The sequence below is a fragment of the Quercus suber genome, unplaced genomic scaffold, assembly GCF_002906115.3.
Source record: "Quercus suber isolate HL8 unplaced genomic scaffold, Cork oak 2.0 scaffold_850, whole genome shotgun sequence".
Taxonomy (NCBI): domain Eukaryota; kingdom Viridiplantae; phylum Streptophyta; class Magnoliopsida; order Fagales; family Fagaceae; genus Quercus; species Quercus suber.
In genome coordinates this window covers 104,972-132,014 of record NW_027070280.1, presented here as the reverse complement: position 1 = coordinate 132,014, position 27,043 = coordinate 104,972, and the positions used below count along the sequence as shown (strand labels likewise).

General features: G+C 33.9%; 3 protein-coding genes across 6 annotated transcripts; all 3 read right to left on the bottom strand.

The window, feature by feature from the left end:
- Positions 1-1,745: 1,745 nt before the first annotated feature.
- LOC112029610 (uncharacterized) lies at positions 1,746-7,472 on the bottom strand. Of its 4 annotated transcripts, none has more exons than XM_024062292.2 (7): positions 6,977-7,469; positions 3,867-4,151; positions 3,660-3,708; positions 2,986-3,277; positions 2,792-2,842; positions 2,615-2,684; positions 1,746-2,158 (listed from the first exon to the last, which is right to left on the bottom strand). In XM_024062292.2, exons 1-7 carry the CDS (start codon positions 7,298-7,300, stop codon positions 1,970-1,972), a joined length of 1,260 nt encoding a protein of 419 aa, XP_023918060.2. In that variant the 5' UTR covers positions 7,301-7,469; the 3' UTR covers positions 1,746-1,969. The 4 variants fall into 4 exon arrangements, 3 of the variants coding, with proteins under 3 accessions (XP_023918060.2, XP_023918061.2, XP_023918062.2); XM_024062293.2 differs by having other exon boundaries at positions 2,986-3,274; positions 6,977-7,401; XR_010626756.1 differs by having other exon boundaries at positions 2,047-2,158; positions 2,785-2,842; positions 6,977-7,472.
- Positions 7,473-10,687: 3,215 nt separating this feature from the next.
- On the bottom strand, positions 10,688-16,527 carry LOC112029600 (indole-3-glycerol phosphate synthase, chloroplastic). The gene is made up of 10 exons (XM_024062281.2): positions 16,300-16,527; positions 15,320-15,577; positions 15,037-15,213; positions 14,268-14,342; positions 14,071-14,115; positions 13,807-13,971; positions 13,092-13,170; positions 11,464-11,546; positions 11,299-11,367; positions 10,688-11,080 (listed from the first exon to the last, which is right to left on the bottom strand). The coding sequence occupies exons 1-10, from the start codon at positions 16,450-16,452 to the stop codon at positions 10,988-10,990; spliced, it is 1,197 nt and encodes a 398-aa protein (XP_023918049.2). The 5' UTR covers positions 16,453-16,527; the 3' UTR covers positions 10,688-10,987.
- A 2,829-nt stretch (positions 16,528-19,356) lies between these two features.
- On the bottom strand, positions 19,357-25,879 carry LOC112010469 (ribulose-1,5 bisphosphate carboxylase/oxygenase large subunit N-methyltransferase, chloroplastic). The gene is made up of 12 exons (XM_065767812.1): positions 25,407-25,879; positions 23,862-24,025; positions 23,664-23,747; positions 23,470-23,527; positions 23,051-23,104; positions 22,712-22,783; positions 22,027-22,107; positions 21,379-21,551; positions 20,848-20,950; positions 20,639-20,770; positions 20,417-20,539; positions 19,357-19,783 (listed from the first exon to the last, which is right to left on the bottom strand). Exons 1-12 carry the CDS (start codon positions 25,776-25,778, stop codon positions 19,697-19,699), a joined length of 1,503 nt encoding a protein of 500 aa, XP_065623884.1. The 5' UTR covers positions 25,779-25,879; the 3' UTR covers positions 19,357-19,696.
- Positions 25,880-27,043: the final 1,164 nt, after the last annotated feature.

Here is a 27,043-nt window from a genome sequence, read left to right as displayed (position 1 = left end):
AAAGGAAGGAGGTGGGGTCTATTCAAATTCTAACATAGTCACTTGGTAACTAACGTGATGGTCTAGTTCAAACCTTGTACATGTGTATTGGGCTAAAGGTGATGGGCCTCGGCCCGAGTTCGGTTTGGGCCAAACTTTGTCCACCCACAAAAATATTTATTTTACTGCTTTAAGCTAAAATCGACTTGACTCCATATAAAAAGTGACTCACTATGATATAAAATTTTACCTTAATTTGTGCTCAAATAGCCTTTAATTTATCCATTTTTTGATGAACAACTTAGGATATTTGACCATTTGGATATGGAGGGTGCTCAGTGCAAGGGATAATTGCGTCGTTTATCTTTTTGTGTTTTGTTTTTAGAGCAATGATAGGGATAATATAAAATTTGATGTAATAGTATATAAAATCATCCATGTTTATTAATGTTGCAATTCACTAAATCATTTAACCAAAGTTACATGACTATTAAGCACATCATATGACTAAAAGTACAAATTTATAATCTTTTGAGTTGTCACATAGTACAGGATTAACTTTCCACTAATTTGGTTTGGAGAAAAAACTTTGACTATTTTTTTAACATCTCTTAAACAAGACAAATTCTAAAATTTTAGCTCCAAGTTGCTTGAAAATTTTCATATAACTAGGTGAGCTCTAATTTACATATGATTAAATCAATTTGGAGGAAAATTCCTCCAATCCATACGCGATAATTTGAAAATCTATCAACTTATATTTTAGGTTATGTTACTTGTTTAAATAATGGAAAATGTTAAAGATACTATAAATTTTACTATATAAAACTTACAAACTAATATGACAATAGATATGATTAATGGGCCTTAACTATCTTATAACTAAATATTTAAATTGCCTCTATATGGTGGATGACACATCAAATAATTTATTAGTTTAATGATGTAGTAAATCCTATAGTACATGTAGCACTACTCATAAATAATTAAATGAATTTTATGATTTAATACACGTAGATGGTCTTATAATAGTCATGTAATGAGTTAGAGAGTATTCCACCAACCCAATTTGAAGATGGAGTTTTTCCATATCTGCATGTACACAAAATTATGTAGTTTGAAGCATAGTGACTTCAATGCTCAATTATGAACCAGTGCAGAGCATTTACACTCTGAAACAACGCTCCTATAGAGAGGTCTAATTATTGATTTTTCCCCTGCAGATGCCAACCAGAGAAAGCAAAGTTAATGGTAACAGAACCAAATGCACTTCTAAGCGAATAGAGACCAGCACAATATATTCGACAGAATAATCCTGAGATAAAGACAGCTATGTATGTCACAGGAGTGCAAACAAAGATCAAATACATGAGACCAATTCCTTAAAATTAGGTGTTTGCGAGAAGAACTCCCATGCAGGCAGTTGCCACAACAGAAGGGCAGTGATCTAAACAGACGTTTACAAAGCATCCTTGATTCTTACCTCAGGCATACAAGCTGTACTAACTACTGCTATGACAGATTTGTTTCACATGAAACTCCAGATTTCTTTCCCTTCCTATCCTCTACAAAAATATGCACCTGGGGTTGGGGAACACAGCTCAGATTAGTTCGTAAAACCTGGAAAACCTTTTCTCTTTCCACCACGTACAGTTTAGTCAATTGCAAACATTCATTTTGCAAAAGGGAATACCAAGTGATCATAGACATATTCGAACTCCATTATAAGTTCAGCCAAAAGATTCCAGCTATTAGCAATAGACAACTAAAAACAAATATATCAATGCACATCTTTGGATAGAAAATTGCTGAGTACATTTAGTTTCAAAAATTTGTACGCCAAAAACCCCATTTGTGAACAAGTACATTGGAGTCCGAAGGCAACTACATGTGCATAAGAGATGGTGCATGACAAACTAAGTGACTCATTTACATTGATGCCAGCCTAATCCTAAGCATATGAACAAAAAACTGAATTTTAGCTCAGCAGTTACAATGCTTGATGTAGCCGCAAGATATTTTCAACATCCAAATCTAGCTTCTCACGCAGTCGTTTTTGATGCTTAAAAAATTCCACAAATAAATCCTTTAGCAGCTTAGCCATCTTGTGTTCTTCAGTTCCAACATGGACAACCTTTATTCCGTTGCTACTTCCAAAGCTCATATTCTGTAATGTTCTCTGCAAATTGTAAATGCCAAATTAACTACTAATCTGAACAGCCCCCCACCCCACACACACACACACACACACACAATAATATAATGTTAAGTAGAGAATTAAATTTTGTATTTACTGTTAAATTTAATCTTGCTTTTGTTGTTGGGGTGAGGAATCATTGTTAAGAACTAAGAGGTCATGTAGCACAAATATGTACTCAAACCAACAAAAGGCTTGTAATTATGTACTCAAACCAAGTGTTCTTGCAGGTACAAGGTGAGATTATATCCAGAGATTAGTCAAACATGCTATTGTACAACTAATTAATAATGGGGCTGTATGCCACACGCATGCTGCAACCCTCTAGTGCTTCAGAGTGCAGCATATCTTTCAATACCAATATAACTGAATATGATCTATCACTTAGCAATAACATATTCTACTATATAGGCCAAAATGCTGAAATGCAGTGCTTGCCTGTGATTGGATCCCAGTTGATGCTCTCCGTGGATTATGCCTTGTCATTTTCTCAACTATCACCCATGGCCTGAGATTAAGTAACGAATACTAACTCTATAGTGATTATACTAAATAAAATTAACCCAAAAAGCACGATAACGGAAAACAGAAAAGGGAAAGGGATCAACAATGAACCATTTGACTAGCACAGGGCATTTATTTATTTGAAGCATGGTGTAGAGCACACTGTTATCATTTAATGAGCCAAAAAAATGTGTCAATTAGATACAAAACAGTGCCTATGGGAAAAGAATTCAAGGAAGAAACAAAAAGAGGTACCAACCTTGAAGCTACAAAGGTGCAACTATAATGCTTATGACATTACATACCTTCCCCCTGATGACATGATGATGTGCTTGGGACTATCCAGGAAATCAGTTAACTTTTGAAATTCCTTTTTACTATCCAATGAAAGCACTCCCCGTGTTGATTTCTCTGAAGAAATATTTGGGAAAATGTAAACTTCAGGTGATACAGAAGTTGCTCTTTGTATGAACTCTGCAATCATTGAGGGAGACAATCCTTTATCCAGATTCTCAAGTAGTATCACATACTCATTTCCTCCACCCCCAAAATCCATATCCAGTATACTACTATCTGAATGACTGCCAATCCTCTCTGCTTCAGACACACATACACACAAAAGAAAAATACAGAAAGAATCAAAATGGGGAACCTGTTTCTAAAACACTATTGCATACAATGTTAAACCAATGCAATTGACAAAAGGCAATTAATACTAAGGGACATTCATCTTAGACAGAATAGTCATATAAAAACAATGAGCATCCTAGGAAAAATTCATAATTTAACTCATTTCAGTGTTATTAAAATATTTGGAATGCCAAAGATGCAAGTTAAAAAAGTCCTCTGTTTAAAGGAGGATATTGCCCTAGCTAAAGCTGAATAACGGGAAAAGACAAGACCAACGGAGCCCAAATATTTGGGATTTAGGACTCTTGAGATGAGTCTAGTTGAATCTCCACGGTGCAAAAGGACAAACCTTCAGATGAGCAGATTTTACTCACAGACCGCTTGGCACACCTTGTGTCCTACAAACAAGCATGTATTATGTCAATACTAAAAGATCATCCAAGCAATTGACTATGCCGTACAATTCTAAGTTGTCTCATTAGTCATTTACCAGGTTAACAAAGATAAGAGTGCTTTCTACACAAAATGAAAGAACTCCATACATAAAGTAACCTACCTGGTTGGCAAATTGAGGAAAACTTCGCTTGAGCTTGACATTTGGGCTACTGTCACCTTTAGAAATTGAATCATGGTCAGATGTCATTACAAATCTCTCCCCAGCTCTTTTAAGAAAACAATCCAACTTGGGATCTATTTGTTTACATGACTGGACTTGACAAATGTTTTCAATAGTAGTAGAAGTCAAGTTCTCAGCATTTGGACCATGCATCCACATGAGGAAAAAGTTACATAAGCACTCTTCTTCTCCTCCTTCTTTACGAGCATGTGCATGATTTTCAACCTACCAAAACATGCCCATCAGATCACTTGTAAAATGACAACCCAAATCTATAATTTGAGATGCAGAGAATAGGATAACCTTAACTGATACAGGAAACTCAGTTCTCAACAATGACATGTTGCAACTGATAAAAGACAGCAAAATTGAATTGATATTTGTAGTACAATACTGTACATCAGAAACTATGTGTAGGGAACCTAGCCTAACCCTATTATGATTTTAATAAAACTAGGCAACTTGTCCCACAAGTAAAGGTTTACAAAGATGAGTTGACCTGCAAGTACAGGCTTGCAGATGGGATTGCAACAGATTTGGACCCAAGCGCCCTAATATATCTAATAGTAACCAACCAGCTATAGAGACCCCAAGGGGCACAATTTAACCAAAAATGAACTACTAATATGCACTAATCAAGAGAAAACTCCCAGGAAAACTCTTTTGGAAAGTAATTGATTAAGAAATACATATAACCAATACAAACAGTAAGTAAAGTTAAACCCCGAATTATGCAAATTCACCAGCCCAACTCTATAGGTGAAAGAACAACAGTGTGATGAAACATGATCAATATAACAAAATAGATTAAAAGGCAATCCAACCGCATCTGATATATGACCCACATGACATAATCTGAGATTGTTATACCATCAAACCACATGTTCATTGCAAGTAAATTAATATTTACATACCAGCCACAAACTAATCAAATGGATTAACCCTTTACTATTGAGGCTAAGAGGAAAGAGCAATCTTTTCTTTGCCTATAATTCAAACCAATTTTTTTACAAAATACAATAGAACCTTGAAACTTATAGTGTCCATTTTATGATAATTGCTCTTACCTTCATTCTAAGACACCAATTGGTTTCTTTTTTGTACATACGGGATTCAAATCTAATCACCTATTCAAGGTTCATTCCAAGACACCAATTGGTTTCTTTTTTTGTATACAGGATTCGAACCTAGTTCCTTATTCAACGACAAGAAACTTTAATAGTTGAACTATGTGGAATCCATCAAACCAAAGTTGTATCACAATAAAGAGGTAAACATTCTCAAACTTGAATGCCGCAAAGACAAAGACCACAAAGAATACAAAGCTTCCTATCCATTAACTTTCTAAAAAATATGTGGGTTCCAATTAGCTCAACTGGTAAAATCTCTGATGGTTATATAAGAGATCTGGGGTTCAATCCCCGCCTAGACCAAAAACTGATTGGTGTCTTGATTTAATGATAAAGATCTATCATCAGGAGCGAACGCCATAGGTTGAAACTCTTTAAAAAAAAATCCTAAAAAATATAAATTACTAGTTAAGTTACCAAAGTTATATCACAGTAAAATGGTAAACTTTCTCAAAATTGGAATGTAAAAAAGACAAAGACCACACAAAACTTAATTATTTCTACCCATTACTTTCCTAAAAAAGCCACACACAGGCACGCATGCACACACACACACACACAAAAAAAAAAAGGGGGTAATTTCCCCATTTCCAAAAATCCCATATACAAGCTCAGTTAAGTTTCCATGGACTCATCTTTAAAAAGTAAATTCAAATATTCCAACCCATACTTCCCTTGGGAAAAAAAGGTGATTTACAAGCCCCATTTCAAAAATCATATATTTAACAAAGTTCTATCACAAAAAAGAAGTTAACTTTCTCAAAATTGAAGTCAGGAAAGACAAATACTACACCAAATTCAAATATTCCTTCCCATTACTCTCCTTAAAAAAAGTGTAATTCCCAAAACTTGATTTCCATAATCATAAATAAAAGCTCAGTTAAGTTTCCATGCATTCATCTTCAAAGTGTAAACAAATATTTTTCTACCCATTACTTGACTAGTTGACCTACCAAAGTTATATCACAATAAAGAAATAAAATTTCTCAAAATCGAATACAGAAAAGAAAGAGACCACACAAAATTCAAATATTCCTACCCATTAATTTCCCATTACTTTACTAGTTGAGCTACCAAAGTTGTATCACAATAAATTTTCTCAAAAATGAATGCGTGAAAGACAAAGAAATACCCATTAATTTCCTAAAAAAGCACCCCAAAAAAAAAAAAACGTAATTTCCAAACCCCATTTCAAAAGTCATATCTACAAGCTCATTTCATGCATTCATCTTTAAAAAGTGGAAACAAATATTCCTACACATTACTTTCCTAAAAAAAAAAAAAAAGTAATTTTCAAACCCCATTTCATAAAATCATATAATTCAACTACCCCAGCTAACTTTCCATGCAATCATTCTTATTTAAAATGTGAAATCAAATATCACAAGCCATTACTTTCCCAAAAAAGCACCCAAAAAAAAAAGTAATTTCCAAACCCCATTTCAAAAATCATACATTACAGCAATCTCAGTTAAGTTTCCATACATTCATCGTTAAAAACTGAAATCAAACACTCATTCCCATTACTTTCCTTAAAAAAAAACCCAAAAAAAAAATAAATAAATAAATAAGTAATTCCCAAACCCCATTTCAAAAAATCATATAATACAACTACCCCAGCTAACTTTCCATGCAATCATTCATATTTAAAGAAGTGAAATCAAATATCACAACCCATTACTTTCCCAAAAAAGCACCCAAAAAAAAAAAAAAGTAATTTCCAAATCCCATTTCAAAAATCATACATTACAGCAATCTCAGTTAACTTTCCAATCATTCATCAATGAAAACTGATAGCAAACATTCCATCCCATTAGTTTCCTTTTAAAAAAAAAAAAAAAAAAAGTAATTCCCAAACCCCATTTCAAAAAATCACAAAACACAACAATCCCAGCTAGAGAGAGAGAGAGAGAAGAAGACCCCATCAACGAGAGCATCATAGAAGCGAACATCGTCTTCACGGAAAGCAAAGGAGGCGCAAACGATGTCGCCTACGGAGACTTTAGAGCAATCAGAGTCTTGGAGCTGTACGGAAATGGGTCTGAAGCGCTCGCTCAAGTTGTGAATGTCTCTCTTGCTCTTCAACTCGCTTCCTCTCACAACCTTGTCGTACTCCTCCGAGAACCCACAGAACTTCACCCTCAATACCTCGCCGTTTTCCTCCGCCACCACCCTCACGCTGTACCACGCGTCGTCCACGTCCGCTCTGTACTCCATCTCCGCCTCCTCCAACCACGACGACATGTCGTTTTTCGACCCTTTCGTGTTTTTTTTTTTTTTTTTTTTCGAATTTTGACACCAACCAAATTGAAAAAAAAAAAAAATGACTGCACCACATAAAAAAATGCACAGTTTTTACTACAATTTTCCAAGTAAATGTGATTAGGAGAGAAAAGGAAATGATCGGCAGACAACTATACTTTTGTGTAAAAGTTGTGAGTTTACTACCAAAAAAAAAAAAAAATGTACGATCTTTAGTACAATTTTCCAAGTGGCTAAATGTGATTAGGAGAGAGAAAGTAATGAATGACAGACCACTATATTTTTGTATAAAAGATGCATTATTAATAATAGTTCTTATCAACCATAAAAATTTTACCAATTAAATTAATTTGAACTCACTATTAATACGAGACTGTTACTCTTACTCTGAAATTTTTCTTATTCCACGTGGCATGTGTGGTACTCTCTCATTTATGGCACATTGGCATATATCTATTCATCAATGGAAAATGACCACATTAGGCTATTCTTTACTGGCCTTGAATGCTGGAAAAAAAAAGTGATAACTCAATGTGGAAAAAACAAGATTATTACATAAAATAGTTGTAAGAAAAAATATGGTAAAGATTGTGGTCACCAATTTATATCCTCCTCCCTCTCAAATCTAATCTTTAAAGTAAGATCATTTAATTCATGTCTTTGTCAATAGGTTTAGATGAAGAATTTATTTGTTAAATACATTGATTTTTATAAGGGTCATGCTAATCAGTACTTTAAAGGCACTTGTTAATAATCCATTTTAGAAAATTTTGATACTACTTTTATAGGAAGTGAAAAAAGCTGTCAAAATATTAGTTACTTTTTTTTTCATTTTCCATAAAAATTTTCTTTAAATAAATTATTAACTAGTGCCCTAAGGGAGCATTTCCCTTTTATAAAGAGTAATGCACGTTTACAATAAATCATAGATGACAAGTTGTTATAGTGTTCTAATTTGAACAACTAAATCCATTAGTGATTTTTTTTTTTTTTTTTTTTTTTGGTTTACCAGTAACAACTGATAATAGCTTGCCACTTAGGATATTTTGTGAAATTATTATAAAAATTTACTTAAAATTTGTTGTCAACATATTTCTCTTTTATAAATTACAGACTTTATTATTTTCACTCCCATCATTTAAAAAAAAAAAATTGGAAATAAATTTTTAAAAGATGGAATCAAGCCCAGGCCTAATGGAAATCAACTATTCCAAAGATTCTAATTACAATTGGACCATGAAATGAAAATAAGAAATGTTAAGGTAGCAGGTGGCAGCCACAAGAAATTTTCATGGGAAAATTAGACTCAACTCACATGTGGTTAGGTCAGTTTTAACAGTTTCTACTTATGTTTTATGGTTTGTCACTTTACCCACCTATAAACCTCTTTATTAGGCTTCCGTAACCCACTTCACCTTATTTCGTTTATAAACCTCATTTACTATATAAGCCAACTTTTAGAACAACATTTTAAGACACAAAATGTACAAATGAAGATTATACTGGATGACACCATTTGGTTTCTTGTGATCAATGATTCAATATATAAGAATACTTCCCAACAGTTGATATCATGTCAAAGGATTGTTATTTGTTTCGATGGCAGTGTATTGAAGGCATTATTTGATTCCAGCACCACGTGTCGTAATCAGTTTAGAGACTTAGTAATTACTTAATTCAGAGCTGCACCTTCATTGTTAATAAATTTCTTTCAATGTAAAAATTTTGGAAAAATGGGGAATCTTTTTTTTGTGTTTGAAATTATTTGAAAGAAGCAACTGAAAATGATTTCCTTGATCATGGAAAAGGAATTACAAGGGGCTCAACCATCTTCTTCACTGAGTTAGTGTCATGTTTGGAAAGTTAAGCTTATACCCAGATTTTAACTTCCATTTTGATGACTTTATAACTCTTATTCTTCCCTTTTGGTGGCTTCATTGTTTGATTCCTTTCCCACACTTTCGATGCCTATTTACCAATCCAAGGCTTGAGGTATACTCTATATGTACATGTATTTTGATACCTAACACATACTGAATTTGACTACATTTTTTGCCTTCTTTCGTGAGACTCCCTCTTTTGAACGACGTTCTATCATTTTTGTAAAATATCATGCTAGAGTATCACTGTAGTGATCACACAAGCACCTATCAATTTCTGTGATATTCACATGCATTGGTGGTACTACTACTATTCTTTTTCTGTGATTTTGGTCAGGATATTGTATGTCAATTTGCTACAGATGAAATTGTTCAGAATTCCTTCTTAATTAGTGTGTCTGTTAGTTTATAACCATGACGAAAACAACAAGCAACCAAATACTATATCAATTTGGTGTATATAATTATTAAATTCTTTTTATCAATTTGGTTGGTGTAGGGCTTAGTATTTCAACATAACTATAGGAGCTAAGATTTAGAAATTTGGTTACAAGGAAGTATCTTGTACATGGGCATATTCATCATCTCTCTTGTAACACATTTTAAGTTTACATATTGTAAGAGAAATATTGTATGTAATGAATGCATAAGATAATTATTGTCTTACAAGGGCCATCAATATGATTGGAGCCAAGTCTGCCAAGAGGTTTTACTCTCTTGGTCTTGGATAAACATTGTCTATATTATATATTTAGTAAGGGTTTTGTTAAAGAGTATCTTTATTTACATATTAAAATAGAATTTTATAATGTAGATGAGCCAATTTTGTAAGAAGTCAAGCTAGTTTCAACTTAAAGTCTATGTTATTATTAGCTTTCACTGTTTCTCAACATAGGTGGGATCCTTTAGAGCCTTCTAAATGAGTGCACAAAGGGTCATGTTAATAATTGCTCTTAAGACAATTGTTAACAAATCATTTTAGAAAAATTTTAACACAACTTTTATAGAAAATAGGCAAATTTGTCAAAACTTCTTTTTTTTTTTTTTTTTTGCCATAAAACATTTTTTAAAATGGTTCACTAACAAATTCCCTTAAGGCATTCATTAATATTTCCCTAAATTTAATTGCCACAAAGATGTAATAGCATGATTGCCACGAAGGAGATGTAGCAGCATGATTAAATTTCAATCAGCCAACCTAAGGTATAACAACTTAGGAATCACCCACAATACAAGGCAGACTTGATGTGTAATTTAAAAATATTGGGCATATCAAAGGCTGACTAGCCAAAGGGTAGACACGACATGATATTATGGGTCTGTATGACTTCCTAGTGAATATTGATGATGAGTATTTGGCAATTATGCTTGAGATAAGTTCTTGGTTGATTATAATAACGTGACTGTGACTCTGTGACATGTTGAAAATGCACTCAAGAGCATGTTTTGTACCATCAAAATGCTCTAAAAAATAATATAAAGACATTCCTTAAACAAACAAAACACACTAAACATATTCATGTTCACTGATTTTCATTACATTTTAGCTTTTTCATTACACAAACGCAACTTCAAGCAAAATTTATAGGACACCTAGATCACACATTCTTGCTTTATGCATAATCAACTTTAGTATCGCAAATGACTAGCATTCGTTAGAGATGCACGTTATTCTACTACATTGTTGGAAACTACATGGGGATACAGCCATGTGGGGGCAGGCAGAGACACACAAACTTATGGTCGCAAATGAATCTGCCACTTACAAAAAAGGGGTGTATAAAACATTCTAATTTGGACTCAAAGAAATATCTTTGCCAAAAAGTCCAGCTATTCCCTTCCCAGGGTCGCTTTGTTTCACGATTGACTCTCCAACCAAAACCTGCAAAGGAACAATACCAATTTTCATCTAATTTACCCAAGAGGGTTGTAGGATGAGGCATATTCGGCTAAATTAATGCATAAACGAGCTGTTACGTAGGTCAGAAGCCTTGTGGCTTAGTGACACCATCTGGTCTTCCCATGAAGAGAACCTGGGTTCAAATTCCCACCACTCTCCACTTGTTAGCAAAAAACAAAAACAAAAATTTTGAAACTTACTGCTCTAACACCAGATTCTTGTACAAAAGCGATATCATCAGGAGTAAACAATCCAGATTCCCCAACTACCTGAAGAATCCAAAAAAGAAAAGATGTCAATGAAATAATACAAAGTTAACTTATATGTTTTAGTGAGTTGCCGTGAATGGTAAATAGGGCACTTACCATTATGCCTTTGTCACGGATCCTTTGACCACGCTCTCCTTCGATAAGCCTCTTTGTAATACTTATATCAACCTCAAAAGTTTCTGCAGATAGGCAAAAATAAGAGTTGTTGGTCATTGGTCTTGTGAGAATGTTTGAATAGTTATGCATGTAGGTCTGATTCTATAACCCCAAGTCTTACATATATGGCCAAGATGTCCTAGTGCCAATCAAATAACTAAACCTATAGCATATTAACCCTATCAGTTACTGCAGTTTTACAATGCTGATTCCCCAGGCAGAAAACCGACATATAGTGGAAGCACTCACACAGCCTTAGGCTATCATGACAATAGCTAGCAATATAAATAATGTGTTTTACTTAATAATTGAAAACGTGTTAACTCTAACGTAACTGATGCAGACATAAGTGGTTCATTAGAAAAGCAGCAAAACAATTAATGTGTTTCTTGAAAATGAGGCCCAAAGCTATGGAACTTGGGTGTGGGTCTCTTGGGTGTGGGTCTTTTGTCGAAATGTAATGGAAGGAATAAGGGGGCAGAGGCAGTGACTCTTATCATGGAAAGTGACTCAACTGAAAGTTCAAGCACAAGTTCAAAATGACTTTATTCCCCCATATTTTGAGAAGCTAAAATTCAAATTAAACTTTAAAATAGTCATAGATTGACTTTCACTAAAAAAGAAAATGGGGGTAGATTACACTAACCTCTTTCAGATATACATATATAACCCCTTAAGACTAGTTTGAATATTGATGAAATGATTAAATTCATCATTTTCTAATAGCTTAAGGTGGTCCTAAATTCGAACCTTGTCTTTGCTCTACCTCCTACTTCAGAAAATTTCATGTGTTGGGTCCCATTTATTAAGAGGAATTCTAGACACACACCTAAGGGGAGTATTAGAATATTGATTAAATGATTAAATTTATCATTCTCTAATGGTTTAAGTTTTTTGGAGAATTGGTAATTTATTAGGACCATTTGCGTGTTATTACAAATTGAGTTTATTCAAATTGAAATCTCATTCAAAAATGTGTTTACTAACCAGCCTGGTAAAATGACAAGGAAAATCATAAAAAATAAAATAAAAGTAATAACCTTAGGTGGTTAAGGGTCCATTTGGATACAGCTGAAAACTAAAAATTGAAAATTGAAAAACATTGTAGCAAAATAATTTTTAAATGTGTGAATAGTACTGTAGGACTTATTTTTAAGGAAAAGTGGCTAAAAAGTGAAATTTGTGGATCTGTGAACAGTGCACACTGTGTACTGTTCACGGGAAAAGTCAAAGAACGCAGCTCCAAAAAAATAAATAAATAAAAAGAAAAAATAAAAAACAGCTGAAACGCAAACGTGCATTTCAGCCCAATCCAAACGGGCACTAAGTGTCATTTCTAAGAACTGGAGGAGGTTTCTAACATTTCCCCAAATCTCAAAAAGGTGAGTGTAATTTACCCAGAAAAGAGACTAGTATCAGATGTCATATATAACTTACAGAAGAAAAAAGTTAGTCATGATATGTTTAACTAACAATTATATTAAAAACTGAGGAAAAAAAAAGAGAAAGAAAAAAGAATAAGAATAAGAGAAAGAGTATGCCAAGTCACAATAGCTGAAACAATTTACCGAGATTCCGGTTGTTGATGCCAATAAGCTCAATTCCTTCAATTTCAATAACGCGATCAATTTCTCTCTCATTGTGCACCTACAACAGGAGCAACAATAGCATGTTCAATAATCTAATTTGTGAGGAAAAATGTTATCTTTATCACTTCAACAAAACTAATAAACTCAAAGTACTAGGAAGAAAAGAAAATAGGAAAACCGAAAACCGTCCCATTCCATAAATTCTTGCATTCAAGATAACGACAAAGACAACTAACAGCATAAAAAAACTTTGTGAAACCAAAACTATATTACAGTGACATTTATTTTTAGAGTAAGCTTTAGCACCAAGGGGAGTGAGATGAGAAGATTTGACCTAGTGACCTCCACTTCATGAGGTCCAAAGCCGATTGTGCTACCCATTGGGAACAAACATTTAAACCAACAGTCAAGCATATGCAAAAGTTTGCCAAATCACGTTCATATGAGAACTAGTCTGGAATGGGTGTTACTTTCAAATAAAAAAATTGGTCATAAAAGAGCTGCCTAGTCACAACTTGAATCGCATCTCTTTTCATATAAATAAACCTTTATGTGATATAGAAGCTCATTATTAAGTCAGAGATTATGGTAATCATAAGTTTTACCACATGAAAGGAGAAGACTGCATCAAACATCTTCAACTACAAGAAAATTTGCAAAAATATAACAAAGAATAAGAAAGCACCATCTGTACCTCAACAAGTGTTGCCAAACCAAGCATCTTGCAAATCTTAGTCATGTATTTGATATCAAGATCAGGCAAAACAGCAGCAATTAAAAGGATGGCATCTGCGCCTTTTGCTCGAGCATTGTAGATCTGCCATGCATCTACAACAAATTCTTTGCACAATAGAGGGCACTGCGTATTTTGCTAGTATTAGACACATAACTCATACCAATTACTAAATAACAGCTTGCACCCTATTTTAGACTAAGCAAAACAATTCTGGGAGCAAACCTTTACTCCAGCATTCCTTATCAACTCCAGATTTTCAAAGCTTCCCTACATTGAAAATTCAAACGAAAGTATGAGGGTTTTTAAAAAATAATAATAATTCTTTTAGCTTCAAGAATACAAACTTCAAAAAAATAAATTTATTCTGGACACTTTCAAGTCATAAGAATTCCCAGAAAGATTAAAATAGATTTATTTACCTTAAAAAACTTTTCATCTGTCAAAACACTGAGACATGCTGCTCCACCTCGCTCATAAGATTGGGCAATTTCAACCTATCATGAGAAAATTTCAGAAAAAGATATAAAATTTGACAATCACAGAAAGATAGAAATAAATATAACCTCGAATTCTGCACTGGTACAGTTCTTGAAGGACTTATCAGGCTAAGAGATGGAAGAACTATAAGACTAATTAATCTTACTCAGATAAATCAAGAATCTGGCCATCTCTCTAGTGCCTTAGTTTCAAATAATTCATTCTCTCCTAGAACTAATACCATTTTACATTTACAGATATAGGACTTACCTAATCAGGAACTGCTGTCCCAAAGCAGCACTGTTTACTGATTTAAGATAATGTATTCAAATTCCTAGACAAGTAAACTTTTAGTACGTGATCAAGGGATGGCTCTTTATCACTTGAACCAAGCTAGCAGAAACTCTTAACCATTTTAAATAGCATTCAGTGAGTACAGGTGTGAAGTTCAATAACAATAAAAATGCAAGCAATATATTCGTTAGAAATGTCATGTATGGTAAAATCCTAGCAAAACAACTGTGGCCTTCAACAGTACCATTTCAAACAACTTGGGTGGAACAGATGATGATGATGATGATAAAAAAGGGACCAAAAAAAAATCTGGAGTTGTACTCTTACAAACATGACATCAACAAAGGATCTTGTAACAGATACATCCAAGCACATTGATAAAATTCAAGAAAAGACAAAGAAAGAATGTAGGCTCACTGGATTAAAGTCCTCTCTTAGAATTCCTCTGCTTGGAGAAGCCTTTTTCACTTCAGCAATCAATCCAGGCAGTCCAGTTCGTAGATTTGCTTCTCTAAGAGCTCCAATAAAGTCTCTAGGAGGAGGAGCATTCTCAAGTTCTTTCTTCAGTGCTAAGAGAGGCCTTCTCTCTCTTAACTGAAAAATGTTAGCTATTGACATTAGAGGGAACTCATCAAAATATTAAAAAAAAAAAAAATTTAAAAATTAATAAAACATTTTATATACAAGTCAAGGAAATTACTCTTGCAACTTCCGTGTCCTTGTGCCAAATGATTTCTTCCAAAATGTTGCGAGGAGTATTGCCCTCATTCTGCAACCGAAACTCGAAAGGTCCCACATAGTGCAAAGGGGGTCCAGTTGGTGGCCTCCTCCTAATCCTTATACCCTGACTAGCAGCTACTTCATTTTGGAACATCCCCACTTCCCACTCCTTGACTTTAAGAGCTTCTTCAGGTACAGGTACTGGTGCAACTGTAGCAGAACCATCCTTGGACTCTATCTAAACAACATTAAGAACATAATTCAATCCCAAAAGAATTGTACATTAAATATCCAAATACAAAAGGACTTCAACAATCACAAAGATCTTTTTCAATCCCAAATATTTGCAGGTTCAAGGAATTCTCTATTGCTCAGATACAGTTACTGGTGCAACTGTAGCAGAACCAATCCTTGGACTCCTATCTAAACAACATTAAGAAAATAATTCAATCCCAAAAGAATTGTACATTTTAATATCCAAATACAAAAGGACTTCAACAATCACAAAGATCTTTTTCAATCCCAAAAATTTGCAGGTGCTCAAGTAATTCTCTATTGCTCAGCATATAATATCCAAAGAAGCTAACATATTAAACACAATCCAAGTATATTCTAACTTGCCCAAATTTTCTCAAAAAACAAACGAAACTATTCACGTTCTTGAACTCAGAACTAAAAAAAAGACTCACTATAAAGAAGATAACTTTAGAAACCCATTACAGAAAACTCAAACACCCACATGAAAACAAGCTTATATACCACACGCATTTCACTATAAACATTGAATTATCCAAAACCCAGAAAGGAATTGAAGGGAAAAGCTAACTATAATGAAAACAAACAAACAAAAAAGCATAAATTCACAGAGAAATTGAAATATAATCCAACCCCATTACTCAGAATTGAAGCATTTACACAAAACCAGTTTTAAAAAAAATCAAAATAAAAACTTTTGAAAACCTGCTGAGCTCTAATGGAGGAGGAAGAAGAAGAAGCAACAGAAACCGAATTTCTTGTTGGCAAGTCCATTGAAATGGACTTTCTCACAGATAATTTGTTGGGTCTGTGAGTTAGAGAAGGAACCGTTGCTCTCAGAGAAACCAAAGCCTCCATTTGTGTTTTGGTTGAATTTTCAGATTGATTGAATTGAAAGCTGCCGATCTAAATTCTAGTTGCGTGTGTAATTTTTTTTTTTTTTTATAGGATTTATAAGGTCGAGACTATGGGTTTATTACGTCGAAAAAAGAGTGCAGATTGTTGTTATAAGTTATGCGTTACGAAAGATATTTGTTGCGGCGCCTATGAGATTTGTAGAGACTATTATGTTAAACTTCTGTAACCCATTTCAGGGATTTCCGACGTATATCACTTATTTTTATGTAACAAAAAGTGTCTGACGTATTGATGTTTGAATTTTTTATTTTTTTTATTTTTTTTAAGGGAATCTTTTGATTTAATTTTTTTTTTAATTGAGGAAGTAACACCCAGAACATTAGATTTGACAAATTAAACTTTTTTTATTAGTCATTTTATTTTTTAAATCTAAGAGATTTTAAAGTGTATTTAATTTTTTTTCACACCATCATTCAAGAGAAGTTCTGGTGCCACAAACTAGTGCATAACTCTACCCACAATTCGTCTATATGGTGAGTTATGGTTGGTAGAGAGGTGGGTTGGTGGAGAGGTGATTTCTCCACCAACTATAACTCGCCACATGCGCGAGTTGTGAGAAAAGTTGTGCACTAATTTGTGACACCAGAATTTTTATCATCTAACAGTCACCTCTCCACCAACTATAACTTGCCACATGGGCGAGTTGTGGGCAAAATTATGTACTAGTTTGTGGCACCAGAATTTTTATCATCTAATTATTATAATATATGTCTTCTCAAAAAAAAATTATTATAATATATGCATATCATAATATCATATGACTAAATCAGTTAGATTTTAATAAATAAAAAAAACTCTAACAAAATGTTTGATTTGTTGCATACCTCGTGTTCAAATGACAAAGTGTACATTTGGAAATAGCTTTTAAATTGGCATTTAGCTTATTTTATGCATTATTTGAGAGTCTTTCCGTGAGTGCTTTAAAAAAAAAGATTTATTTCAAATTTGAGTTAGCTTATTTCTACCCTCTATTGTGGATTGCACTTAAGCTTGTTTTTATCAAAAAGATACTATTTTGCAGTGTGATTAGATAAGACTTGTATTATTTGGTGACATTATGCAATTATCAAGGCAAACAACACATTTATCAAAAAAGCATACAACACAACATTCAACATTTATATTGTTATGGTAAAGTTTTTTTTATGATTAAATAAGAGACTAAAAAGATTTCTTTCATCTCAATTTATACTAAAAATTTATTGATATCTTGATTTAATAATAAAGTTATCATTAAGTGCATCATAAATTAAAACTCTAAAAAAAATATTATTATGATTGTTATGTTGATGACATCAGAGATGGTATAAAGTTGTAATGGCCCAAACTTCTGATTTGACAATTGTCAACACGTGTGAGCTCTATAATGAACTTATTGTAAAAGAAAAAATTAAGAAGAAATGTTAAAACCTGTTGAGCTCTAATTGAGGAAGAAGCAAAAGACACTGACTTCCTCGTATGCAAGTCCATTGTGGGTCCTGGAACTGACCTTCTGATTGAGAATTTGTTGGGTCTATGAGTGAAAGATGGCAGTGTTGCTTTCAGAGAAACCAAACCCTCCATTTTTATTTTTATTTTAACTGAAGTTCAGATTGTTAGAGGCCTTCACAGTCTGATTTTGATGAGAGAAAAGGCAGACTGAGAGCCTGTTATATGGGAGGGTAAAAATATATATGTGAGTGTGGTAAAACTGATGTACAGAATAGTTTTTGGTTGTGCTTCAACACAATCTTCCATACTAGGCAAGAATTTCATAGTTGGTTCTCTTTATTGGATTGTGGTAGGTGGTCAATATTTTGCTCTTATATATATGATTAAAGGAAAGTCATAATATTAGACATGGCAACTACTTGTCCCAATAAGACTACAATCATGTATAAAAAATAAAAATAAAAAATTTAAAAATGTAATCTGTATGCCGCATCTGTTAGGTAATGAAAATGTGATTTTTGGTGGATTGGACCACTCAAATGAAATTTAGAATCCATGTGACTTTCATTTATCACATGCAGATGTATGTGCTGATTGTTTGGCCAAAGAAAATGAATCTTCTGAAAGGGACAAGTTGTATTATGATTTTTATGGGGTGGTATAGCTCAGCTTCTTTGTATAACTTTCTATTATAACGAACTTCCTCAAAAAGAAAGAAATTAAAAAAGAGAAATGGGGGAGGGGGAGGGGGAGGGAAGTGTCAAAGAATACAGGGAAAAAATTATATATGGAAACGAATCTATCTCCCTCAATGCACCCCTTTTTTTTTTTTTTTTTTTTTGCGGAAGAAAATGTACCTACCCTTTGAAACATGGAATTTGAAAATTTAAAAATCCTTTATTTTGCAAAGGTTGTCCTATGTGGAAAACATGCCTCACTACTTCAGCAACTACTAAAGTCTTTTGGACAAATACAATAAAATTTCAACTTCTAGCGTCATCTCTATGATCATTACTTTTTATTATCAAACTAAGACATCAATTAGTTTTTGGTGTAGGTAGGGTTTGAAAATCAAATCTCTTATTCGATAACAAGAGATTTTACCTATTGAATTAATTGGAATTCATGGAATGAAGAAGCTATTCTTTTCGTTCGCTGCAAGTGGGCTTTATACAATGATCGATGCAATTCAAATTGCATACTAAATGTAGGAAGAGATTAAAAAGAAAGCCTTAATAAGAGCTCCAACGCCAAGCAATGTTACAAGTAGGAGAAAAATTGTGGTTTCAAATTGGGAGAAGTCTGTTGATAATTCAAGGTCATTCTTACAACCACCCCCCCCCCCCCAAAACAGAGAAAAAAAAAAAAAATAAACCTTCTTTATAACAAGGAAGTGGTAGTCCAATCGCATGCTAAGTCAAATACCAAGCTTGATGCTCTAATTTAAGTAATTTCTCAAACTTTGAACAGTGGAAGTTGGCTGTGCAACATCAAATAGATTTTACATGAGAAAATTAACTGAAACATTAGGCTCCAGGGGTTTTTTTACCTTATATTTTGGCAGCACATATAAAATACATAATCTCATTTAAACATAGTTAATAGCCCCTTCCAAAAATGTGCCGGTCTTTGAAACTGTTGCCTGAGGTAACATGAGAAACCTGCCAGGTATTAATTGAGCCAAATCCCATTGCCACATGGTCCCAAAAACATTCATCAGAACAGCCGGAACAGACTGCATTCAGAAATTCCCTCATTTGAATAGCTTCCTCAACCCATCAAAGAGTCTTAGAGCTCTCAATTCACCACTCCTTATATCCCTCAATCTCCTCCTCAGTATCTGGATCCAGAAATAAAAAACCAAAGTTAAACAGGAACCTCATATAAGTAATGCACCATAATTGAGTTATTAGGGCAGATGAATGGTATTGTACTCATATGAAACCATATCAATTCGTAAAATGTTTGTTCAATGGGCATTGTGTTACTCAAGGATTCTTCTCTTCTTTTCCATTGGTTCAAAGGGATTAGAGAAACCATACAACATGCAAATTCTCATAAACCACATATCATCAAAACATGAGGCTTATATCAATGTCCTAGCTTCATTAATCCAACTTATCCCCATACTTCGATGTCTGATTACCAACATCAGAGCACAACACCAGAATGAACAAATTAACTTCTTGAGCTAGAGGATTGCCCATAGACTCCCTCACTTTTGTTGAAGTGCCATGGCTTATATACTATTACATGAGCATTGTTATTGAAAATTCAGGCAAAACAAGAGAATCATTAACAAGAGAGAAGCTATGGCCTAACTTCTTTATATGTCTCCAATAGCAAACTGTTGATGGAGCTTCAAGTGGAATGAATGTTAGACAAAGCTTTAGCCAATAATTGACAATGTGCTTCATACTTTTTGTGTACAATGAAAAACATTTGGCAGAAGGTGAAAGGGGTTTTCTCTTACATATTGTGCACGAAATAGTATTCTCCGCTCACTAGTACACAAGTCCACTGCTAACTGTTTCAGAAACAGTCGTCGGTTAAGTTGCTTTGGAGATGTCACATCCAAATCCATTGATCCACTTGCCTGTCAGGATATATATAATGTATATATAGGATGATTCATAAGGACTCATAACAAACTTTGGTAACCATACTAAACATTATTGAACAAAATAATCCTCACCTGCAAGAATCTGTTGTACTTTGATATGCTAGATTCACAAGAGTCCAATATGAATTGCAGTGCTTGTTCCTCTATTTCAGGGAATCTTAGATCCTTCTTGGTGGTATTTTTATTTGATGCTGCAGCAGCCATCTGGAATAAATATGTTTGAGACAGGTTATGCAAAACTGAAATTTTGATTTATAATTAAGAAAGTTAAACAGTCAAACCTCTTCAAACTGTCTGCTCATACTTGGAGGGCTGACTGCTAAAAAGGCATATGCCATTAACTCCATTGGCCAACCAGTTATTTGTATAGGAAAACACTGAGATCTGTTAAAAACATATACACTTTATTGAAGTAAGAAGAATATCATAAACATAAGTAGGAACTAGAAGTTGAGTAATCATGCCCAAGAATTCAAATGTTATCATTATATTAGAAGAGGGAACAATCACTTACAAATGTCTAATTTCAGTTGTAACAGAAGATTACCAAATAAACATGACAAAAAGGTTCTCAATAATCATGTCAAAATTTGACAAATTTTTTTATGTTATCTAAACTGATAAATCAGGTATTCCGGCAACATAATTCCATTAGGTGAGTCCCACTGCCATTAGCATCTCTTTTAGTACTTGAGCTAATCCCTCATTGTTTTCGTCCATCAAGCTTAGGAAATACTTGAGAATGACTAAACTAAAGAAAGATTTTTTTTTTTTTTTTTTTAAAAGGACTGGAAACGTTGCCATTGACCTACCCTGATAATTCATACTTCCTCAGAGCTTCCAGCTTCTCCTTATAACATTTTTCTGATTTTTTAAGTGACAGTGACAATTCAACTGAATCACTTGGGTTGGTACCCTCTTTTGGCACAAATCCATATGATAGCAATAGCTCTCCATTAGACTTCTTGCCATATGAAATGAATACCTGCAGAAAGTGATTGAAGGATTCAAACATATGATTCCTGCTTTTGATGGCATATATCAACTATTACAGCTCTAATAGATTATTCAGAAATTCACAACTAACACTGCGCTTGGTCTATGTGAACACATTTGCCCATGAGAGAATTCATTTGACTTTGTGGCAGATAACATACTGCTACTGTGATTATTTTCAATGAACAAAAACTGACATAATCCATTTGGTTGGTTTTTTCCCCCCTTGATGTCCCAGAGTGAATCCAGTAACCAAAAAAAAAAAAAAGTCCGAAACTTTCTTATCAAGTCATTAAACAAAACCAAAAAACAGCAGGACTTATTTTTCTTCTAACCTTCCCCTCATATGGACATTACGAGAGGATTCTTAATTACAAATGCATCAGAATTTTTGGTTTATGGTCCAAGCAATTCCTACCTAAGAGAGGGTTTGCCATTGGTGGGATTACATAAAGCTTGTTTACCTGCTCACCTGGCTGATATGGCCGATCTGTTGTGAAGACAACTCCCTTTGACGACTTATCGTAATCTAAAAAGGTTTCCACCTAGAACAGTCAATAAAAGATGCACTTGATTAGAGTTTAAATCAAGAAAGTTATATATCTAATAACAATGTCTCACAAAGTGGCAGCTTTGTGCGATGGGTACAACCTTTTAACATTACTTCACAAAGTGGTAGATTAGTGTTTTCTGTGTAAGAAGGGTGGAGAGATTGTAGATCATATACTGCTGCACTGTGATTACACTAGGGAGTTATGGTCTCTTATTGTGTGTTTATTTGAAGTGCACCGGATCGTGCCTCACTGGGTTGTTGATTTATTGGCATGTTGGACAGGGCAGTCTGCAAAGTATTGGATTGGAAATAGTTGGAAGGCTGTCCCGTTGTATCTCATGTGGACCATTTCACATGAGCATAAATAGCAGAGAATTTGAGGGCCTCAAAAGATTTACAACAGAGCTTAACAAGCTTATATTATGTTCTTTCTATGATTGGATGGCAATTTTACCAGGTCATCCTAGTCCCATCTTTTAGAGTTTTTTAGACTCTTGTAATTTCTCATGATTTTGCTATTCTAGTACACACCTTGCATAGTGGCTGATGTCTTTTCTTCTTAATAAAAATTTTTCTCAATTATCAAAAAATCATACCTCACAACTGTGATTCAGCATATCTGCCCACGGAACCAAGGCAACCCTTCCATCCATTGAGGGTAACCGTACCTGTGCTTCAGAGAATAATGAAGTCTAAGAGATTCATTCATATAAACCACTGCATGCCTTTCGAGCTTCATAAGGAAGATCAAAATATCCAGCTTCGATCTCAATGACATTTATTTACCAAAGATATGGTAAAAATACAAGACAATCATTGAAAGGTGTTTGGACAACATAAACAAAAAAATTGAATATGTCCATACACCTTGTCAGAGTCTTCTTTCAGTGGATTAGGCAGAAAATTTCAAAGGTCTCATAATTAAATTTACTTACCAAGCGTGAGAAAAGAATGCCAAATGACCATTTGAAGGTTTCAATATTGAATACCTGTAAAATCATTCATGTTGATAGGTCAGGCAACATGCTGGAAAGTCAAAATAAGTTATATGGTAAATATACAGTAACAATAAATATGCATATAAGGAGATCCAGATACAACTGGTAGTTTGGAATGTTCTTATCTTTTATGCCCAACTTAATAACAAAGAAAGTTTTACTTAAATCCTGATTCTTTATGAAAATGGAAATATTGAAGTACAAGTAAACTAGTCAATCATTAGAGCTATAAGAAGGAAAAGGCCAGATAAAATGAAAAGATGAATAAGTCTTCACACATGCTTACAATGAAATCATCAGGCCATTAAATTAGATGTCAAATTTCACATAGAGATTCAGCAATATGAAATGAATACCTCCTCAGGGAATAGATGAGGGTATTTGGAAAATATCCTGAGTCTTAAGTCATTGTATCTGCACAAGAGATGGAATAAATATTCGACTTTGTACAGCCCAAATTGTTTACTCAGCAAAACATAGGCACTAGATTAAAAAAATATATCAACAAAGGCAAATGAAAGAAAAACCAAGTTTAGCAGAAGCATCATACGTTCCAATGACATTTGTAACCCTCTCAATTGCCCGCTCTCTAATCTGTGATGCTTCCAAATATCGATCCAGCTCTTCACGTGTCCTGAAATAATACAGAGAAGCTGTAGGGAAAAAAACTGAGAGTAGACCCTTTCCATAATAGAAGAAAGACTCGTAAAGACTCCACTTGGTACAAGTAATTGAGAGTAGAATATACCAGTACAGAAGTGAATAGGGCTGTCGAGGTAAGGCTGAAATATAATTGCTCCATCTCGAAGATTCCATGAAGTTTGCTTCACTGATCAGGTAAGTTGCAATCAGTGGCCAATCTGGTACAGAATTCTGTTTTAGCACTTCACCAGCTTCTGTGCAGCTCCACTCCTAGCATCCAAAACACACATATACACAGACAAGAATAAATATTGCAGGTAAATATGACAGTTAAATGAATTTAGTGAAGAAAAATTACAGGTCTCATAGAAGACCAGAAGATAACAATAATTCGGAAGTGCAGATCGAAGAAGCATGAAAAAGGCTGATATATATATATATATATACAGAATTTGGCATTCCAAAAAATTTATGCACGGGACAACAAGCTAGCCAAGTTAAATGCTGCAATCTGCAATGGCACAAAAAGAATTTGGTCTCTTCTTTTTGACTGTTTCCTTCATTGATTTGTCTGATTGTCAACATTTGTGGTTTGTGAGCTAGCTTATGTTTTGGATTAAGCACGGGATTCCTCTCGGTGGTCAATGAATTCTATCATTCACTCAACCTTCAAATTTAGATAAACTTAAGAACTTTGATGTAGAATGAACAACACAGACTTTTCTTGAATAGAAAAGTACTAGCATAAATCGTCAGAGCCAAAGACAGAATCGCATGAAATTTGGTGGCTTGAAGGGAATCATAGTGAAGATCAAAAACCATCTTCATTGGCGGCGACCTACACTGCTTCGGGAAAATTCCTTTGTTTAGGCTCTTGTTTAGTTTAGTTTGTTATATATGATAAATTTTCCTTTTATTTTAGTTATCCATTTAAAAGTTAGACTAAGGTCCCATCAGTTTTGGGACGTTTGCTAAAGCCCGTAGAATTTGATTTTGTAATGTTGTAAAATTTTCCTTTCGTTTTTTTAGCCTTATTTTGTTCTTAACAAGAATTAAGGTTTTCTAGGATTTCCCAAGGGTCTCTTACCCACCCTAGGATTTCTTTCATATAAATTAGTGGTTGTTGAATACTGAGTATTCTTACTTTTCTTATTAAAATTGATAAATTACAAGTTGTCCCAAAAGCTAAAGTTTTTAGAAAACAGTGAATTTAATTATTTAACCATTATTCCAATATAAGTTTTTCAGAGAGGTTTTCTCCTTTACTTTTTCCAGTGAATTCTGGGAATTCTCTTTCGTTTATTTAAGGAAGCCCTAATGGATTCAAGGGTTATGTTTTTACTTTTTAGAAAGACGTTTCTGTTTTTTGTGGCTTTTTAATTTTCATCTGTCAAAATTTTTCTCCTCTCAGCCTTGTATAAAAGCATACATTTGGACTAATCAAACAAATGTAGCAGACACCCACATAATGAATATATGTTCCAATTCCAACTAAGTCCAAAAACATTATGGAAGCACTCGTATCACTTGGTTTTCAACAACATGCATAAAAGTTCAAGCTTATACAGTTATACTAATAAAACGCAGAAAATTTAACAGAAACACACAATTAAGCAACTTTCCTACAAACTTTCTGTCAAGGAAATCTTACCGAGTCTGCAGTGATGCACAGTGAAGGAGGCACAAAGAGCAAATTCTCACCCTTCCTTATATTCTTCAAAGCAACAAGTCCTCTTTCTCCAACTTCCACTCTTTGTATGGCCATTTTCTGGGGTGGGAGACCTGACTCAGACAACCATTTCTGCAAAGCTGACGCATTTTCCAAAGAATCGATATCACAACCCCAAGGGACTTTCTTGGTCACTGTGGCTTTTGTAGTGTCACTTGTAGAAACTGAGCAGTTAATTGGGCGCTTATGAAAGATTATTGGGGGAGACTGAGAGTATGAGTAAGGCTTGGTTTTGTGGAGTGGATTGAAACTTGGTATCAGTGTGGTGTGAAAGAGTCTTGTAGCTTCAGCCATGGCTGTGCAGAGAGACAGAGAGAGAGAGAGAGAGCTACCTTATCTGCTGTCTGTTAAGGTTGTGGATGGGTTATGGTGGTTGTGGCAGTTGTACAACGCAGTGTTTGGTTAGTTTTATTATATTATTTTATTTTATGGTGGTAAATAGTCTTTATATTTTTTGCCGATTTCCATTTAGGTAAATACATATTTTTCCACTTTTTCCCACTTTTGGTCTCAAAATAATATATATATATATATATATATTAAAAAAAAAAAAAACTATTCTCGTTTTAGTGTCTAGCGTCTCACTAACGAAAATAGTATACGAGATAGATGAAGTGCATAGTTGGCACAAAGTGTCTATATTGTTATTAAAATAATAATAAATTTTTTTAATTAACATTAAAAAATCCAATGTCAGCATTTAAAATGAATTTAGAATCAAAACTTTTAAAAAATAGAAAAAAAAAATAAATATGAACATTCTTAGATTTTTCTTGCACTTTCTTAACAACCAAACAAAATCACGAATATTTTTTCCACCGTCTCTTTTATTTTTCGGGTTTAGTTTACCTCCAGTACTTTTTTAAAAGAAATCTCTTTTTTTTTAAATGAGAGACTATCATATCACTTACTAATTAAATATAAAGTAGAGATTAAAACTCACTATCACTTATCATTGTATATTTAAAACAAAAAGACATGTCTTGTTAAAAATATATTGAAGGTAAGTCAAACATTTATTTCTCTCTCTCTCTCTCTCGATTGAACCCCATGGCCAAAGCTCCCCCATTTCCACCATTCATCCTACGAAACCCCCCTCTCAACATTCACCTATTTGCCGTTTATCTTTGTTGTTATATTTGATTTTTCTGAAGTAGGTGTCTTTCTTTCTTTCTTCTAAGGTTGTCGGTGTAACATGAGTCCATAGCTAGTGATGGAGGTTGCTGATTGCTATCATTGGAGTTGTGTGGGATCAGCAATTAGGTTCGTAGGTGGTGGGTCGGTATTTTTGCTATGGTCGTTCTCACCTAAGTAGGTGGGGTATTTGGGTTTCGGCCAAGTAGATCTGAAGCCGATCTGAAGGCCATATTTTCCTCTCCCTCCTCACTTTCTCATCTCACTCTCTCTATCTTTAGATTGAATTTGAGATGGGTGGATTTGCTGTATTTATTTTGGGATTTTGACAAATTTGAAAAACTCGTTAATTAAAGCCCCTCATTTTTTGTGTTTAAGATTAATTTTCTATGCGTTGAGAATGGATATTATGGGTTTGTGAAAGT